This window comes from Rhinoderma darwinii, chromosome 4, assembly GCF_050947455.1.
Source record: "Rhinoderma darwinii isolate aRhiDar2 chromosome 4, aRhiDar2.hap1, whole genome shotgun sequence".
NCBI lineage: Eukaryota > Metazoa > Chordata > Amphibia > Anura > Rhinodermatidae > Rhinoderma > Rhinoderma darwinii.
In genome coordinates, this window is record NC_134690.1 from 399,280,696 (window position 1) to 399,301,705 (window position 21,010).

The 21,010-nt window shown below is 43.2% G+C and overlaps 1 protein-coding gene across 1 annotated transcript in view; it reads left to right on the forward strand.

Annotated features, from left to right (window-relative positions):
• Positions 1-21,010, forward strand: part of GALNT14 (polypeptide N-acetylgalactosaminyltransferase 14) — a 422,900-nt gene that overhangs the window by 298,734 nt on the left and 103,156 nt on the right. The window contains exons 4-5 of the mRNA XM_075863437.1: positions 8,132-8,199; positions 18,808-18,873. Of these exons, the coding sequence (XP_075719552.1) occupies positions 8,132-8,199; positions 18,808-18,873 (134 nt within the window). The remainder of the gene's footprint in view (positions 1-8,131; positions 8,200-18,807; positions 18,874-21,010) is intronic.

The window sequence follows — 21,010 nt, forward strand, 5'->3', positions numbered from 1 at the left end:
AATACCGCCACACCATAACCACATAGTGACTGAATAATACCCCCATACTGTTACTGAATAATACCGCCACACCATAACCACATAGTGACTGAATAATACCCCCATACTGTTACTGAATAATACCGCCACACCATAACCACATAGTGACTGAATAATACCCCCATACTGTTACTGAATAATACCGCCACACCATAACCACATAGTGACTGAATATTACCCCCATACTGATACTGAATAATACCGCCACACCATAACCACATAGTGACTGAATAATACCCCCATACTGTTACTGAATAATACCGCCACACCATAACCACATAGTGACTGAATAATACCCCCATACTGTTACTGAATAATACCGCCACACCATAACAACGTAGTGACTGAATAATACCACCATACTGTTACTGAATAATACCACCACACCATAACTACATAGTGACTGAATAATACCTCCATACTGTTACTGAATAATACCTCCACACCATAACCACATAGTGACTGAATAATACCCCCATACTGTTACTGAATAATACCACCACACCATAACCACATAGTGACTGAATAATACCCCATACTGTTACTGAATAATACCGCCACACCATAACCACATAGTGACTGAATAATACCCCCATACTGTTACTGAATAATACCGCCACACCATAACAACGTAGTGACTGAATAATACCACCATACTGTTACTGAATAATACCACCACACCATAACTACATAGTGACTGAATAATACCTCCATACTGTTACTGAATAATACCTCCACACCATAACCACATAGTGACTGAATAATACCCCCATACTGTTACTGAATAATACCGCCACACCATAACCACATAGTGACTGAATAATACCCCATACTGTTACTGAATAATACCTCCACACCATAACCACATAGTGACTGAATAATACCCCCATACTGTTACTGAATAATACCACCACACCATAACCACATAGTGACTGAATAATACCCCCATACTGTTACTGAATAATACCGCCACACCATAACCACATAGTGACTGAATAATACCCCATACTGTTACTGAATAATACCGCCACTCCATAACCACATAGTGACTGAATAATACCTCCATACTGTTACTGAATAATACCATCACACCATAACTACATAGTGACTGAATAATACCTCCATACTGTTACTGAATAATACCTCCACACCATAACCACATAGTGACTGAATAATACCCCATACTGTTACTGAATAATACTGCCACACCATAACCACATAGTGACTGAATAATACCCCATACTGTTACTGAATAATACCCCATACTGTTACTGAATAATACCGCCACACCATAACCACATAGTGACTGAATAATAACCCCATACTGTTACTGAATAATACTGCCACACCATAACCACATAGTGACTGAATAATACCCCCATACTGTTACTGAATAATACCTCCCCACCATAACCACATAGTGACTGAATAATACCCCCATACTGTTACTGAATAATACCGCCACACCATAACCACATAGTGACTGAATAATACCCCATACTGTTACTGAATAATACCTCCACACCATAACCACATAGTGACTGAATAATACCCCCATACTGTTACTGAATAATACCACCACACCATAACCACATAGTGACTGAATAATGCCCCCATACTGTTACTGAATAATACCGCCACACCATAACCACATAGTGACTGAATAATACCCCATACTGTTACTGAATAATACCGCCACTCCATAACCACATAGTGACTGAATAATACCTCCATACTGTTACTGAATAATACCATCACACCATAACTACATAGTGACTGAATAATACCTCCATACTGTTACTGAATAATACCTCCACACCATAACCACATAGTGACTGAATAATACCCCATACTGTTACTGAATAATACTGCCACACCATAACCACATAGTGACTGAATAATACCCCATACTGTTACTGAATAATACCCCATACTGTTACTGAATAATACCGCCACACCATAACCACATAGTGACTGAATAATAACCCCATACTGTTACTGAATAATACTGCCACACCATAACCACATAGTGACTGAATAATACCCCCATACTGTTACTGAATAATACCACCACACCATAACCACATAGTGACTGAATAATACCCCCATACTGTTACTGAATAATACCGCCACACCATAACCACATAGTGACTGAATAATACCCCCATACTGTTACTGAATAATACCGCCACACCATAACAACGTAGTGACTGAATAATACCACCATACTGTTACTGAATAATACCACCACACCATAACTACATAGTGACTGAATAATACCTCCATACTGTTACTGAATAATACCTCCACACCATAACCACATAGTGACTGAATAATACCCCCATACTGTTACTGAATAATACCGCCACACCATAACCACATAGTGACTGAATAATACCCCATACTGTTACTGAATAATACCTCCACACCATAACCACATAGTGACTGAATAATACCCCCATACTGTTACTGAATAATACCACCACACCATAACCACATAGTGACTGAATAATACCCCCATACTGTTACTGAATAATACCGCCACACCATAACCACATAGTGACTGAATAATACCCCATACTGTTACTGAATAATACCGCCACTCCATAACCACATAGTGACTGAATAATACCTCCATACTGTTACTGAATAATACCATCACACCATAACTACATAGTGACTGAATAATACCTCCATACTGTTACTGAATAATACCTCCACACCATAACCACATAGTGACTGAATAATACCCCATACTGTTACTGAATAATACTGCCACACCATAACCACATAGTGACTGAATAATACCCCATACTGTTACTGAATAATACCCCATACTGTTACTGAATAATACCGCCACACCATAACCACATAGTGACTGAATAATAACCCCATACTGTTACTGAATAATACTGCCACACCATAACCACATAGTGACTGAATAATACCCCCATACTGTTACTGAATAATACCTCCCCACCATAACCACATAGTGACTGAATAATACCCCCATACTGTTACTGAATAATACCGCCACACCATAACCACATAGTGACTGAATAATACCCCATACTGTTACTGAATAATACCTCCACACCATAACCACATAGTGACTGAATAATACCCCCATACTGTTACTGAATAATACCACCACACCATAACCACATAGTGACTGAATAATGCCCCCATACTGTTACTGAATAATACCGCCACACCATAACCACATAGTGACTGAATAATACCCCATACTGTTACTGAATAATACCGCCACACCATAACCACATAGTGACTGAATAATACCCCCATACTGTTACTGAATAATACCGCCACACCATAACTACATAGTGACTGAATAATACCTCCATACTGTTACTGAATAATACCTCCACACCATAACCACATAGTGACTGAATAATACCCCATACTGTTACTGAATAATACCGCCACTCCATAACCACATAGTGACTGAATAATACCTCCATACTGTTACTGAATAATACCTCCACACCATAACCACATAGTGACTGAATAATACCCCATACTGTTACTGAATAATACTGCCACACCATAACCACATAGTGACTGAATAATACCCCATACTGTTACTGAATAATACCCCATACTGTTACTGAATAATACCGCCACACCATAACCACATAGTGACTGAATAATAACCCCATACTGTTACTGAATAATACTGCCACACCATAACCACATAGTGACTGAATAATACCCCCATACTGTTACTGAATAATACCACCACACCATAACCACATAGTACTACCTTTGCGCTAATGAAAATAACTGATAACAAAAAACCTGAAACCTTTTTTCCAACGACGTTTGGCTGGGTCCTCTTCCTGTCTCTGCTGTCCGCAGTCGGCACAGTGGCATACAGTGACGTTATTGTGCTGTCTGTGCCGGGATCCTGACATCCTCAGCGTGCCCCAAACCTCTTGTAGACCACAGGCCTAAAGGGCAGCATGTGGCTTACAAGAGTAAGTGAAGAAGCAGGGAGCCAATGGCTCTCTGCTCCGCCATAGTTTTCAACTGGATACACGACCTGAGAATGTGGATACAGTTGAAAGCGGCGCTTGCCCTAGATGCCCCGTGCTAGCAACACCACTGACGCCTGTCCCCTTACTAAGGGGATTGTTATGCTTTTGGCTCCATACAAATTCACTTACCACTTCTGATGTGACGTTTTAAAGGATAACTTTGAGCTGGTCTTCAGTTACATCATTATGCTCAAGTCACATCCAGAGCTGCATTCAGAATTCTGCCAGACTCCTGTTACCAGCATGCAGTGCATTATGGAAGCTTAAGGTGTCTATACACATTAGATGACAGTCGGACGAACTTTGCGGGAACAGACGACTCTCTGATATGTAACACCATACAGCCCTGACTCTTCCCCTAAGGGCAATTGTCTGGGAAAAGAAAAATCGAGCATGTCGGCCGAGCCAAGCGTGCATCTAAATGGGTGAGTCAGAAGGAGTATGGGCCGTTTCAGAAGACAATTACGGAGTTAACATCGCTTTCAGTTTCTATGTTTGACATTTGTCTGTTTTTAGGGCAACCAGCAGAAGTTTGAAAGCAGCTCTGGATGTGACTGGAGTATAGATCTAATGTATTCAGACAAGATTTTCCAGTGTTTTATGTTTTGTAACACATTTTCACTATATATATAAATATATCCTTTTCTAGTCTTGAGGTGATGTAATATACTCTTCAACATATGTTTCCTCTGAAGCGAGTAAATCTGCTGTATATTCCTCGCAGACCTGAACATTTCCCATTCGGGGCCGCTCCATAGACTCGATTCCTCCCGTATTGTCACGTAGGTGACGTCACAGATCAGTACTGACCCGGCACAGCAGATGGTCGTCCTCAGTTCTGTCACTCTGTTGGGTCCTGCAGGACTGGGAAACATGTGAAGCCATCTGAGCGCTCTAAAAATAAACGAATGACGAAGACCTGGGACAGACGCGGCAACGTTTTACGTTAAAACCTAAAGTTATCTACTGACGACAGCCATAACCATTCCCACCCAACTCCCCAGTGACCCTAAATGGCTTATACAGAATGCCACCACCTTGCCTCGCTCCCTGTGCACTGTCTGTTTAAGTGTCAGTCTTCACTGCAGTTCTGGAATTCTATTCATGGATCAGGGAGCAGAACTAGTGTATCCAATTATAGGGCATCCCTGTAACCCAATCATCTGAATAGGGTTTGGTTTAACCCATGCACATGCTGCAGAAACAACCTCACTCAGATGTACATTCAAAAACAAAATTATGTTTTCTAAATCTCATACATGGGGTGGGTGACAAACCCCTAACAGCAGTCGTTACATTCCCAACCCAACTTTACTAAGACCCTGAAAGGTGCATACAAAGTTCCACCATCTGTTGCCTTGATTCCACTTTCCTGTCTGTATAAGTGTCAGTCTGAACTGTAGTTCTGGAATTCTATTCCATAGCCTATTACAAATCAGAGCTGAAATCTCATTGGTTGCTATTGACGGCTGATTTTCTTTTATTCCCGTGTCCGGCTCCTTCCTGATTAAATGATTTTCCTCCGGTAATTTAAATGTCTTCCTATTGGTCACAATTCACATTATTATCTTTACCTGACTTAATAATCCGTTTTCAGGGAAGAGCAGGAATTCAAATCCAACGCACAAAAGGTTTTCTTATCTGACATAATTGTACATTATTATTTTCTTACACTGGAATTAAAGACGTCTCGCTATTTTTCTTATCGCCGCGCTCTTCTAGGGGAAGCCGATAAGGGAAATCGCCTACTTTACCAGCGTCCTAGTCTTTGTTATACAGCACAATTAATAGTTCAATGCACCGTTCCAGCACCGCATGAAATGACTTCATATGTAGCAGAGCTCAACATGTGTTTTCATTCTTTATGGGTGTATTATGTATCATCATGCGTTAATCCGCAGTCCTACGTAACAGCATTGTGATATCGTCATGAACTGCACGATTTGAGTAAATCAGCTTTGCTATATATGACTAATTCAGCTCTGATATACATCACTAATTCAGCTCTGCTATACATCACTAATTCAGCTCTGCTATACATCACTAATTCAGCTCTGCTCTACCATACAAATTCAGTTCACCTACAATAAACTCAGTTTTGTTACTTGAGACAATCTCAGCACTGCTTCACTGGGAAATGAACTCTGCTCTGCTACACTAGATACAATCAGCTCAGCTCTGCTACATCTTTTTCTGCCTGTGTGATCAGGACAACCCTTCCTGCCCCTGTGCTCAGTGTTATCATAGGGCCACTGGGCTTTATGGCAACCAATTGTCTGTCAAATATGAATTATTGTATAATGGGAGATTCTGCACTAATGTGGATGTCGTAAACAGCACCAAAAGTGGCGCAAGTTTTAGGGCCATAATGACGCATTAAGTTTTAGGCCCTGTTCACATGGCGTGTGTTTGATGCGTATTTTCAAGTATTTTACGCCCCCGAAATACACGTCATAAAACGCTTGATTAAGCTTCCAATTCAAATTAATAGGAAAGCGCGCAGTTAGTACATAGAATGCGTTGTTTTTTTTACATAAGCGTATTTTAAAAATGTGTTACGTGTAGGAAAAAAGCACTAGGAAAACGTTCCAAATATTCCCATAGTCAATGGGAGTCCATATTACGCATCAAGAAACACGCGGAAAACGTATCAAAAACGCCTGTATTTTAAAAAGAGCTTGACAAGAAACGCCATCGTATCTGACAAATTTATACGTCATTTTTTTTTAGCGCCGTTTGAACATGACCTAACACATACTAGACACTTTAAAAAAAAAAGAAAAAAAGAAGTGGTTCAAATTGGGGGCGTGGCTTAGATGAAGGGGGTGTGGTTTAACATGTCACAAAGTGCGCCAAATGTCTTGCACAAAATTCTAAAAGGAAGAGAAAAATGGGAAGATTGACAAGAACCGGCAGTCAGAAGATGCGCCAAACTTATCATAGTGGGGCACGCTGTATAATACATTTGGTGCCTCCTACTTGACACCTTTTTGGCGCATTTAACTCTTCAAGCAAGATTCGCCAAACTCATCATAAGCGTGGGAGACCGTGATAAATTTGTTGCATCTTCCGAGTGGTCTAAGTTTATGTTGTCTAAATCTTATATAGCATTACTACATCTGCCCCATGTGTTTAATTTCTTCACCATTTTCAAAATCTCTGCTAGCTGTCAGTGAATGGAAACATTCATATGTCTATTCAAAGGCTGAAAACCTGTACAGAACTAAGGCCTCATGCACACGACCGTAGCCTTGTGCACGGCCCATGATTGTGGCACGGAAGGCCGCGGAGTGTCATTTGCCCTCAATTCACGGACCGTGCACACATTAATTTCAATGAGCCCGGACCGTATAATGACTTGTCCTATCTTTTTGCGGTGCGGGTACCGCCCAATGCACGGACCATGGAAACCACGGTCGTGTGCATGAGCCCATAGAAATAAATGGTTCTGCAATTCACCCACAGATTTGCGGGTGAATTGCGGATACAAAAACACGTTCGTGTGCATGAGGCCTAATACTTCCCACAGCTGAGGGTTTCTTCAATTCTATCACTGCTTCTGTGTTTAGACTGGATACAGTTATAACAAACCCTCATCTGTGTGAGAAGGACTAGTTTATTTAGCCTTTGAATGTAAACAATGTGTCAATTCACTGACAGCAAGCATTTAAACACGACATATATTAGAAAGTTGAGAAACTTTATACGCAGTGATTTCCATAAGTTTGTTCGACATTTTTAATTGTAACACCTTTGCTACAAACTAATTTACAGCAATGTCACTGTACAGAAGGAGCAGACTTTAGTGCACCACATTGCATCACTGTTTTTGTGTTGCAGAACACACATCTACACTTACAGCCATGTGAAAATATGATTCCTATAAAACTGTAATCTAGACCTAAAGGGCATTGAACCAAGTACTACAAATGTTACACTAAAGGCTTCTTCACCTGTAAAGAACCTGTATTTATAGCTGCACTTTGCTTATTTCGCTGTGTAAACATTAATCTTATTCTTTGTGTCTTTTACAGTGTGTTGAATCGGACACCTATGCACCTTATCCGGGAAATCATCTTAGTGGACGACTACAGCGATAACTGTAAGTTTAAAGGGGGTGTCTACCCTATAAGTTAGTAGAGGGGTCTCCTGTACAGGACCGGATGAGTGGAGAGCGGTTATATGGAGCGTCTCTCTCTCTGGAGGTCCTGTCTTGTATTACACAAACATCACATTTATTTCAGTAGACACTGTGTAATGCTTCATTTCTCCTGTGGTGGCGCTGTAGGGAAATTAAAGACACCTGCTGTCACAGTTTTCAGTTGATCGCTGGGGGCAGGGGTGCACTTAGAGGAGATTTCCTAGCACCTAAATGATAAAAATAATTTTAAATGATAAAATTATTTCTGCAACCACTAGAGGGAGCTCAGTGCATATAAATTTATTATAGAGTTGTATAATCCCTTTGTAGTGAGCTCCCCCTAGTGGTGGCTGCAGGTAGAGAGAATTTCATCATGTAACCCTATGGCTGTTTGAAGGGTAGCAGGAAATTTGGGGCTCCACCAGAAATATTGCATTTTGGCATGTCCACCGCTGGCACCAACATGCTTGGAAACCTCCTTTAAAAATTCCTGGGGGCACCAGCAGGAGGACGCCCTGTGTTCAGCTTATTATCTGGGGTACGTAATAACAAAAAGTGGTTGTCTAAAGAGGAGAACTTGATCTTTTCCCCCTACCCCAGTTTTGCTTAAAGGACATGTGCTGCTGTTTGCAGCCTTCTTGCACTAAAGGGCCGGCTTAGTTGGAGACGCAGGGTGGTCACCAGTGGTCACATTGTGTAAAGCTAAGAGACAAACTAATGTACGATGGGGGGGGTGATCTAAACTAGTGCCAAGGAAAAGCAAAAACGATTCTCATATCAACCAATCAGAAGAGAGCAACCTGCAACCTGATTGGTGGCAATGGACCACACCTCTGCTTGTTCCTTGCACTGTGTTGGATACGTTTCAGGTTCCCAAATAGCGGCCACTGCAGGGGAAATGTGGCATTACAGGCATATAATTCAGATGAATGGTGGGTGGGTTGGGAGCATGGAACCGCCCTCTATGACATCCATATGCCCTCTGGTGGGCCAAACTAACCCTAAGGAGCCCTAACAAGGGACCATCAATGGGACATGAGACCTTTTTGCAACAACGGGGCTCTGGAGAAATGTATTTCTGCCGCCAGGAAAATACGGGCAATGAGATTCCTGATGAAGTGGCCAGTACTCCGTCTCCAGAGACGGCATCTAACCAGGGGTCCGACCGCAGGAACAACACGGCATCACCTGCGAGGCTCAGCGAAATCATAGGATCACCACAAAGTTTCCAATGACCTTGCAAGGTCGCGTGGGCTTATTTTTCCGTTAGGAAACATGGAGGTCATGCCACGGCCATTAGTGGGTGACCCTGTGTCATCATGGAGTCTTAGCCTAATATTATAATGAAATTATACTGCTCCTTTGCATTCGTTGCTATTTGTTTTTGGAGCGGTGTTCCCGGTCACCAGCAGGGGGAGGTGTTTTATTTTTTGGCATAAATTTTTATTATTTCAGTTTTTTAAAATACAGATTTATGACGACCTAATAAAATAAGAAAATCGGTATTATAACCATGTGGAGTCACATGGTCTGTCACATGATCCCTCTCAGCCAGTCAACAGCTCTAAAATGGATCATGTGATGCAGCCGGTGACTCTTTGATTGGCAAAACTCCGCAGCAAATCCGACCCAGATTCCACAGGGAATTCCGGCCCAAAGTCCAAACTAAATCATGTTTCATTTGTTGCAGATTTTCAACCGATTTTGCTGCCGTGAAAGAGAAGAGGGGATAAAAAAATGTATACTTGCCTCTCCTGGCGCGCCTGTGGCGACACGTCCCTGGTGCCATTGGCTGGCTTTGTATTGAGCCGGCTTCCTGGGTTGACATTTTATCCCATGTGGCCTCTAATTGGCTGCAGTGTCACATGGTACAAAACGTCAACCAAGGAGGCCGGCTCAACAGAGATCAGATCGGAGAACAGACGTGTCACTACAGGAGCGCCAGGGGAGGTGAGTATATATTTTTTATTTGAAAGTTGAAAAAGTTAATTTTTTCCTTCTGGTTGCCATTATGCTGCGGAAATTCAACTATTCCGCAGAAAAAAAACGCAGCTTTTGCGGATTTCCATTTTCCCACTGAACCCAATGGGGAAAATCTGCAACAAATGCGCAACTCTTAAAAAATCTGCACCGCAGGTCAATTTCTACAATGAAGTTTTTCCTCCGCGTGTGGACGAAATTTGTTAAATCTCATCCACTTTGCTGCAACGTAAGATACGTTACGGATTTTCCTTCGTGTGCAGGCGGCCCGGAAATATAGGCTTTCCCGGCCTCTATGTCAGATTCCCATATCGCAAATTCAGCTCTGCTCCATCTGTTTGCAAACCTCCAGTATGGAAGGGTATATAGTGCGCAGGCACCTCCTCAGTATATCGCATGTGAGACCCTCATCCATGGGGCGTTCTTTGGTCACAGACTGGACGAGTCATAGTCATCAGTATTCACGTGCCGCATGGTGGCTGTTGACGGAGCTTCACATATAACGACATTGCCCTTATACTGGAGAGTAATAGGACATGTGCGTTACGTTCCCTTACATTTATTTCCAGCGTCAAGTTCTGCAGTCACATGCTGAGACGAGACAGTGTGACATCTGCCAGAATCATTGCCTCCGTCCAGGGGCGTAACTAGGAAAGACTGGGCTCCATAGCAAACTTTTGACTGGGGCCCCCCCTCCCCTGGGTGTCACACAACCCCCCCCCTTTATAGATAGTGCCCTTTTTACAGCCCCCCTGTAGATAACGCCATACAGCCCCCCTCTGTAGATAGCGCCATACATCCCCCTGTAGATAACGCCATACAGCTCCCCCCCTGTAGGGAACGCCATACAGCTCCCCCCCTGTAGGGAACGCCATACAGCTCCCCCCCTGTAGGGAACGCCATACAGCTCCCCCCCCTGTAGGGAACGCCATACAGCTCCCCCCTGTAGGGAACGCCATACAGCTCCCCCCCTGTAGGGAACGCCATACAGCTCCCCCCCCTGTAGGGAACGCCATGCAGCCACCCCCCCTGTAGGGAACGCCATACAGCGTCCCCCCTCCCAAAAAAAGGCGACATACAGTGTGTCCTACAAAAGACATGTATCCCCTCTCCACAGGATCTCCACAGGATAGGGGATACATGTGTGATCGCTGGCAGCGATAGGGAGAACGGGGGACTGAAAGTCCCCTGAACTTCTCCATGACAAACCTCTAACTTCCGGTGTCTGCGCAGCTCAATAACAATGAAAGGAGCGCTGGTCACGCATGCGCACAAGCACGACCGGCGCTCCATTCATTTCTACGGAGCTGCCGACACAGACCCCGGAAGTCCGAGGTTTGTGATGGAGAAATTCAGGGGACTTTCAGTCCCCCGTTCTCCCTATCAATGCCAGCGATCACACATGTATCCCCTGTCCTGTGTATATCCTGTGGAGAGGGGATACATGTCCTGTGGAGAGGGGGATACATGTCCTGTGGAGAGGGGATACATGTCCTGTGGAGAGGGGGGGGGATACATGTCTTTTGCTCTATTTTGCGCCTTCAGGACCAGACACCGTTTAGCCATTTTTAGCACGTGTTAGTTAAATGGCTATAACTTTTTTATTTGTTGGGCTAACGACGTGATTTTTGCGACGTTTTTTCCGTAGATAATGCAGGTTTCTTTTTTTATCAATTTTATACACACCTTTTTTGATATTTTAGAATTTTTATTCATAAAGTTTGAAAATAATAGTAAAAAAATAAGCTTTTTTACATTTCAGCTATTTTTTTTGGGTAATAACAGTTTTACCCTAAAATAGACCTTTTATTTGTGATCGTCATTGTCTACCGTAAATTTTTATAGATTACATGTCTATATTAGGGTAATTGGGTCAGCGCTAGCGTTACAACAATGATTGGCGGGGGGGACGACGTTTTTTTTCGCGGTGGGTATTTTATGTGTATTTATTATTGACATTTTTTTTGCACTTTACTTTATTATTTTTTTATTACTATGGTCTGTCCCTCAAAGGTCAAAGAAGACCTTTGGGGAACTTTATATATTTTTTTTCCTCTTTTACACCATGTTTTTCCCCTGTAACTGGAGCTGCACAGCAGCCCCAGTTACAGGGAAAATCAGCCCTCTCATAGTGACGATTGTCACTAATAGGGCTGTGCTGGGTCTAGTAAGACCCAGCAGCAGTCTGCCACTAACAGCACCCGGCGATCATGTGACCAGTCATATGATCACCGGGAGGAATAGAGACAGCGCCGCTGCTGCTGTCTCCATTCCTGTACACAGCGCGCATTCAGCGCTGTGTACAAGTGATCAGAGAAGACAGAAGCAGCGAAAGCTGCTTCTATCCTCTCCTCATGGTCCCCGGCAGTCACTGACAGCCGGAGACCCGACATTCAGCTGCCCGATCGCGCGGGCAGCAAGTTAAAACCCGAGCCGTAGAAAGTCTATGGCTCGGGTTTTAAGGACCCGTCCCTGGCCGCTGGCCGTAAAAATACAGCCAGCGGTCGGAAACCAGTTAATGGCAGAGCGGGGAGATACCTCCCTGCTCTGCCGTAGTGTTCAGTGGCGTCCCGCTGTAGCAGCCATAGCGGCTGCTAGCGGAGCCTCCGGCCATGGTGGGGGCCCGTGCCGGCGGGCGACACGGGCCCCCTCATGCCGCGGGCCCCGTAGCAGCCGCTACTGCTGCTACGGCGGTAGTTACGCCACTGCCTCCGTCCATTAAGAGCGTCGTAGAAGCAGATGGAGATTCGCGTTGTGTGATACGACTGGCATCAGCTGACCCGGCACAGACGCTTCCCCGGTGAAAGTCTCATTTCTTGCACAAGCCTGTGCAGTGTAACAGTGGCGTCTTCTCAAAATGTCAGAAAACAGGCAGGAAGACATTTCAAATTGGACCATTTATGGATCTGTATAGATGTAGCAGAGCTGGATTTGTCATTGGTTCTATGGGACGGCGCCATTTGTACTAACTAATTAAGGTTTTGTGTAAATTAAGCTTTGTAATATACTTTGTGTTTCAATTCTTTACCATTTTCAGGATCTCTGCTTGCTGTCAGTGAATGAGAACATTCTTGTTTACATTCATAGGCTGATACATTCCTAATACTTCCAACATCTGAAAGTTTACTGCCATTATATCCAGACTAGACAATCCCCTGTGAGCTAAACACGTCAGCAGCAGAAATCGCTCCTGTTCTGATAGTTTGTTACAATGTAGCAGTGCAGGTAAATGTATCAGTCTGGAGTCCAGGCTGTTTAACTCACAGAGTGTTGTCTAAACTGGATGCAATTGTAACAAACCCTCTGTTGTGAGGGGTAATAGATCTGTATGGGGTTTCAGCCGCTGAATGAAATCAGAATAATCCCATTCACTGACAGCAGACAGAGATCTTATTATTTTTTTTTTAGCATATTAGAAAGTTACTGTTTTTTTTTGTTTTTTTTTGCATTATATCAAATTGTTCCTGGTCCTGGTGCCTCCAGTGGTTTCACATCAGGCTACATAAATATGCACAGTAAATTCCTTTAATTCGGCATGACTAGAACCGATGAAGCGCCAGATGATAAAATATTCTGGATTATCGGACTCGTATATAACATAAACTTGACTAGATAACCTTCAAGTAGATGGAGCAGAAAAAAATAACGATATGTAATATGCTACTACTCCTGATTTTATGCGATCACAGCGTTTCCGGACTATCAGATGCCAGATTACCGGAATTCTAGTGTACAGCATTGCAATGTGCAGTTACAATAATTTGCACCATCTTCTTATAAATCAGCTTTATTATGTGACCGGGTGGATTACGGGCCCTCGCGGTGTCAGGACCTGATGTGACTGATCCCTCTGCGTCCCCTTAGCTGCACCCCTGAGTATAATCCTGCGTCTCCTCGGACCCCTCATACACATGAACCTACGTGTCTCGTAATATTCCCAGACACGTTTCATCTCCACCCCAGCAGCTTCCAGTGTCATGCCCGGTGGGGTGGTCCGTGGGTGGAGGGTGATTTATGGGAGACGTGAAATATTCCGTCATATCGGGTGATCAATCATGAAACCGTATGTGAGTAATGGTCCGCAATACTCAGCGCTCCTCCTGGAAATGTTTCTGATACCGACACTGACGTAGAAAAGAAGTAACAGAGAAAGTCACCGTCAAAGTCGATGTTTGCGTCGTGACGGAGAATTTCCGCGTTGTTTTCAATCTAAATAGATTGAAACTTCTGTGCGGATTAATTTCGTATAATATCTTTATGGAGGTTGAAGTTCCGTTTTCCATACAGAGCTCCGAATCCCCTACACAGACATAGGGCGAATTTTTTACTCTTTCCATCAAAAGTTGCAATTTATGGGGGAAAAATAATTTTTGGGGAGGCATTTGCGCCACTTTACTAGAAGGTGGGCGGTTCTTAGTAAAATAGGGTGTGGCCTTATGTAGCCCGACAAATAAATTAAGCGCATCTTATTCCAGCGCTCTTTATAAACACCAATCTTATCAAATTCCCCCATAGTTACATGATCAAATTCTGTCTACCTGCAGCCACCACTAGGGGGAGCTCAGGAGCTTACTGTTTACTGATCATACAGTGAACTCAATATAACACAGTATGCAGTGAGCTCCTGAGCTCCCTCTAGTGGTGGCTGCAGGCAGATAGAATATTTCCATTTGATTTTATGTTTATGCAGGGAACTCGGAGCTCCGACCGCTATAAAGACATATTATAAAATCAGTGGCACCTAAAAACAACCTGAGTAGGAGCCACCACAGATGTAATATTGTTTCCTTATGATAATAAGATTTAATGGGGCTGTTCCATTATGAGGACCCCTGCTGTTAGGGCATATAGATGTCTTAGAAGGAGGTCCCTGTTTTTTAGCTAGAACAGCCGCTAATCCTCTTTAAACATATTCATGTGCAGATTCCACTAATCTCAGGGTACGCTGCTGTGGGGACATTTGCTCTTGAGTCACTTGTAAGGGGCTTGTGGTTAATGGGGGCACTGAGCTGCTAGTGTTCTTCCTATCACCATTGAGTTAAGTAATAACATTCTGTTTACCTGCAGCCGCCACTAGGGGGAGCTCACCGCATGATTTATACTGCTCCCATAGCATTCGTTTCAGTTTTGCTATGGGGCCCTATAATTTTTGTGTACGCCCCTTCAGTGGCCCCATTCTGTACCTTTCCAGTTGTTGCAACACTACAACTACTAGTGTAGAGTGATGTGTGATATAGATTCAGGGCTGGCGTTAGGGGAGTGTGGCCTATGTAGTTGCACAGCGCGCATTAGGGGGCGCCACAGATGGCCTTGCATCCAGCGGCATCCTCACCATAGAGGCAGACCATGCCACTGCTATGGGGCCCATAATAAGTGTAGGGCTCGGCCCCTAACTCCACCTGCTTCCCGACAAAGAGCCCTAGCATTATCCTGTAGCCACCACTAGGGGGAGCTCAGTGCATTGTGTTCATTAGGAGCTGTATAAATCCATATGCACTGAGCTCCCCCTAGTGGTGACTTCAGGCAGCCAGTGTTTTTTCATGTAATGTGTAGACAGGGGATTTGGAGCTGTTTGTGGGAGATTTATCAATTTATTTATCCAAGTGTTTTTGGTATAGAAACATTAAAAAATATAGTGTGTTCACAGGGTGTGTCAGCATTAACAGAGCTCCCCCTATGTCTGAAAATCAGAGCTTCAGCCCCTGTAAAGATTTGTTGATTATGAAATTATGGTAAACATTTAATTAATTAACTAGCACATTTTTCGGAGCTCTCGGTGGGGGGTGGGGCCCATACTAGGTTTTAACTATAAAAATGTTCACGTTATTTAACCCGCCGAAAGATTGCCAAAGGAAAAAAAAAATCACAATTCAAACATGACTGTTTTCTGGTTACCTCGTTTCCAAATAAAATAGAACAAAACGTGATCAAAATCTTGCATGTACCCCAAAAAACTACAGCTCGCCCCGCAAAAAACGAGCCCTCAGACCGCTCAATCGACGGAACAAAAAACAATGGCTCTTAGAATATGTCGACACAAAACAAATAATTTTTTAACAAATAGTTTTCTCTTTGTAAATATAGTAAAACATAAAAAAAAATCTATACATGTAGTATGTCCGTATTTGTATAGACCGTCAGAATAAAGTCAACAGGTCGTTTTTACCGCAGGGTGAACGGCGTAAAATTGAAACCCAAACAACAATGGAGGAATCACTGCATTTTTTCCACATTCCACCCCACAAAGGATTTTTTTTCAGCTTCCCAGTCCATTATGCGGTACAATAAATGGCGCCATTAGAAACTACAACTTGTCTTGCAAAATAACGAGCCCTCATACGTCTATGTCAATGGAAAAATAAAAAGGTTATGGCTCCTGGAAGATGGGGAGCAAAAAGCAAAAATGAAAAATAGAAAATTGTCTGTGTCTCCAGGGGGTTAATATTACTTGTATGTCGGTATTATTGATACATTGTATAACGTTACTAGATTACTTTATGTATGGAGCTGTTATATGGTCACTGTATGGGGGTATTTATTATATATACAGTACTGTGCAAAAGTATTAATATTTTTTTTTAGCAATTAACAAAATAGAAAGTGAATGCGCAGAAGAGAAATCTAAACCAAATCAATATTTGGTGTGACCGCCCTTTGCCTTCAAAACAGCATCAATTCTTCTAGCTACTTGCACACAGTTTTTGAAGGAACTCGGCGGGGAGGTTGTTCCAAACAATTTGGAGATCTAACCGCAGATCTTCTGCGGATGTCGCTTCCTCAAATCCTTCTGTCTCTTCCTGTAATCCCGGACAGAGTCGATGTTGTTGAGATCAGGGCTCTGTGGGGGCCACATCATCACTTCCAGGGCTCCTTGTTCTTTTTTATGCTGAAGATAGTTCTTAATGACATTGGATGGATGTTTGGGGTCGTTGTTCGGCTGGAGAAAAAATTTGGAGCCAATCAGATGCCTCCCTGATGGTATTGCATGATGGGTAAGTATCTGCCTGTATTTCTCAGCATTGAGGACACCTTTAATCCTGACCAAATACTCAACTCCATTTGCTGAAATGCAGCACCAGCAAGTACCCTCCACCATCTTCACTGCTGCCTGCAGACCCTCATTATTGTACCGCTCTCCAGGACCCTCCACCATCTTCACTGCTGCCTGCAGACCCTCATTATTGTACCGCTCTCCAGGACCCTCCACCATCTTCACTGCTGCCTGCAGACCCTCATTATTGTACCGCTCTCCAGGACCCTCCACCATGCTTCACTGCTGCCTGCAGACCCTCATTATTATACCGCTCTCCAGGACCCTCCACCATCTTCACTGCTGCCTGCAGACCCTCATTATTGTACCGCTCTCCAGGACCCTCCACCATGCTTCACTGCTGCCTGCAGACGCTCATTATTGTACTGCTCTCCAGGAACCTCCACAATCTTCACTGTTTCCTGCAGACCCTCATTATTGTACCGCCCTCCAGGACCCTCCACCATCTTCACTGCTGCCTGCAGACCCTCATTATTGTACCGCTCTCCAGGACCCTCCACCATGCTTCACTGCCGCCTGCAGACCCTCATTATTGTACCGCTCTCCAGCCCTTCGGCGTACAAACTGCCTTCTGTTACAGACAAATATTTCACATTTTGAATCATCAGTTCATATCACCTGCTGCCATTTTTCTGCACCCCGGTTCCTCTGTTTTCGTGCATAGTTGGTCACTTGGCCTTGTTTCCAAGTAGAAGGTTTGGCTTTTTGGCTGCAATTCTTCCATGAAGACTATTTCTGGCCAAACTTTTTAGAACAGTAGATGGGTGTACATGGATCCCGCTGTTTTCTGCCAGTTTTGAGCTGATGGCACTGCTGTACGTCTTCAGATTTTGAAGGGAAGTCAGCATGATGTCTTTGATCTGCTGCAATAAGTTTCCTTGGCCGAACCACTGCATCTATGGTCCTCAACATTGCCCGTTTCTTTTGAGCTTGAACAGCACATCTTGATTCCCCGTCTGCTTTGACATCTTTGCCTGGGAGAGACCTTGCTGATGCAGTATAACTACCTTGAGTCTTGTTGCTGTGCTCAGTCTTGCCATGGTGAACCTGTGACATGAAACTGTCTTCCACAACCTCACCTTTGTAGCAGAGTTTGGCTGTTCCTCACCCAGTTTTAAGCCTCATACACAACTGTTTCTGTTACAGTTAATGACTGTGTTTTAACCTACATATGAAAATAATGATCATTATCACCTGTTTGGTATAATTGGTTAATCACACACCTGACTATAATCCTACAAAATCCATGAATTTGTTCAAGTATACCTAGAAGAATTGATGATGTTTTGGAGGCAAAGGGTGGTCACACCAAATATTGATATATCTGTTCATTCACTTAGTGTTTTGTTAATTGAGAAAAAAACCTATTAACACTTATATTTTTGAAAGCATTTTTACTTTACAGCATTATATATATATATAGGATCTGTATCACATGAGGTTTTATTACTTCTCTCGGCTCTGACCTAAATCTTCTTCCCTGGACGTCTGATAAACCAAAGCTTTTCTATTAACACAGTTTTTTTCTGCTTTGACAGCGGATGACTGCCGGCTTCTCTGCAAGTTACCGAAAGTGAAGTGCTTACACAACGACCAGAGGGAAGGTACGAGCTTATCAGGAGACCCATCTACAGGAATGACCTTAACATTAAGGGACAGCAGCTCGGAGCATGAGGACTGCGAGCAGCTGATAAGCTCAGAGCCGCAGAACACAGAACAACCTAATGATTTTTTTTATAGGAACAGTTCAAAAATTTAATAATCAAAAGTGTATTTGCCCCTAAAATTAAAAAATATCCCAGTAAATATAAGTCACTAATTCATCCTATTTGTTAAAAGGTTTAGGCCACTTGCACACGACTATATTTTTCATCCATCCGTAAATACGTCCGTAAATACGGATCGTAGTAATTTATAGTCATCCATAAATCGTCCACATTTACGGAAGGGTGTCCATAATTACGGTTTGTATTGCATCCGTAATGAATCCGTATTTACGGATCCACAAAAAAAACGGAGGAACCTTAGGTAATCCCCTGGCGTCTCACAGCAACGCTTTCGTAATTACGGAAGCGCCCATAGTCTTCCATGGAGAGACACCCGTCCGTAAAAATATGGAAAGTTGTCCGTAGCCCATAGAAATGAATGGGTCCGTAATTCACACGCCTGTGTGAATCCGGCCAAATGTAGATAGCCCCCTGGTGGTAGCATCGAGCTATTATTGTTTCAATTTTACATTTCTCTGTTAGATCATGCAAAACATAAACATTTTACACATAGGGGGCGCCATAACAAGTAGCGCTTTCGTTGCCAATTTCGACTTCTCTGAGGACTGCGACGTAGGAATCTGATGGTAAAGTCCATACCTCCTTACTGGTTTAATGGTAAAGAATGGGGGAAATTCCTTAGATTCCGCACCCCAGATTAGTCAGCGCCAAACTGATGGCAGCTTAAAGTGGTTGTCCAGCTTAGAAAACCCATTTCCATACCCCCTATTAGGCAATTCTGAGTTAATATCGGGGGGGGGGGGGGGGGGTTCTCAGTACATAATCCTCATCTCTTGGGCAGATTGTAAAGCAATTACATAGAGCGTCTCTCTCTCTCTCTCTCTCTGGAGGACCTGTCCTGTCCTGTATTACACAGACAACTCATTGATATGAATGGACACTGTGTAATTCTTCATTTCCCCTGTGGTGGCGCTGCAGAGAAATTGTACACTTGCTGTCAGTTTTGCCCATAGATCACAGCTGATCGCTGGGAGTTCCAGCAGGAGGACACTTTATAAGTTGCTTATTGTAAAAGGGAGACTTCTAACAAGTAGAGATTCTCTAAAGCGGAGGACCCCTTTAATGTGAACCGTTGTCTTTATTTAAAGGGCTTTTCTTACAAGGAAAACCTCTTTCCATTTGCCCTATCAGCGAGAGTGGAGAGCCACCGCAAAAAGCAGTTCACTTTTGGCAGATCTGCAAATCGGAAGGGGTTGCCCTGATCTACTCTCCTATCTTGGTCGTGTTTTATCTCATATTGAGATCCAAATTATAAAAAACATTACGAAACAGGGAAAAATATTTAGTGTTGTGGGAGGCATTCATTTTATCTTCCCCCCTTCCAGTGCTAGTACAAGTGAAACAATTGATATGAATGGACACAGTGTAATTCTTTATTTCCCCTGTGGGGGCACTGCAGGAAAACTTAATGCTAGGTTTTCCATAGGATGACAGCTGATCGCTGATGGGTCACAGCAGGAGGACAATTTATGTTATTATTAAAGACCCTTCTAAAAATACAGGGATTGTCTAAAGCAGAGAACCCCGTTCCCTTTCGTCTGAGCTTTGTTTGTTACAATGTGTCATTATTTATATGTGTCCTCATATCTTCTATCTTACTTCTGCTATTTAAAGGTGGATAGGAAATATTAGAATTTTATAGGCACATAAAATCTGATTTGCGCCGTACGTCTCTCCTTGCATTAAACATCCCCGTAAAATCCTCTGCGTTATTCCTCTTCCAGTTTTGGAGTAATCAATCAGAATCCGGGTTCTGATATAAAAAACAATTCCTTTATGTTTGAGAATAAATCGCGCCTAACAAGCTCCATTGTCTGTAATACAGCGCCACCGCCCCCCCCCCCTTCCAGCGCTGTATCATTATCCACGGATTGCACTCCCCTTATATCAGAGGAGTAGATGCCTATAACATATCCCATGCATCTCCGTCATGACTGGAAGCAGAGCTCTCGCC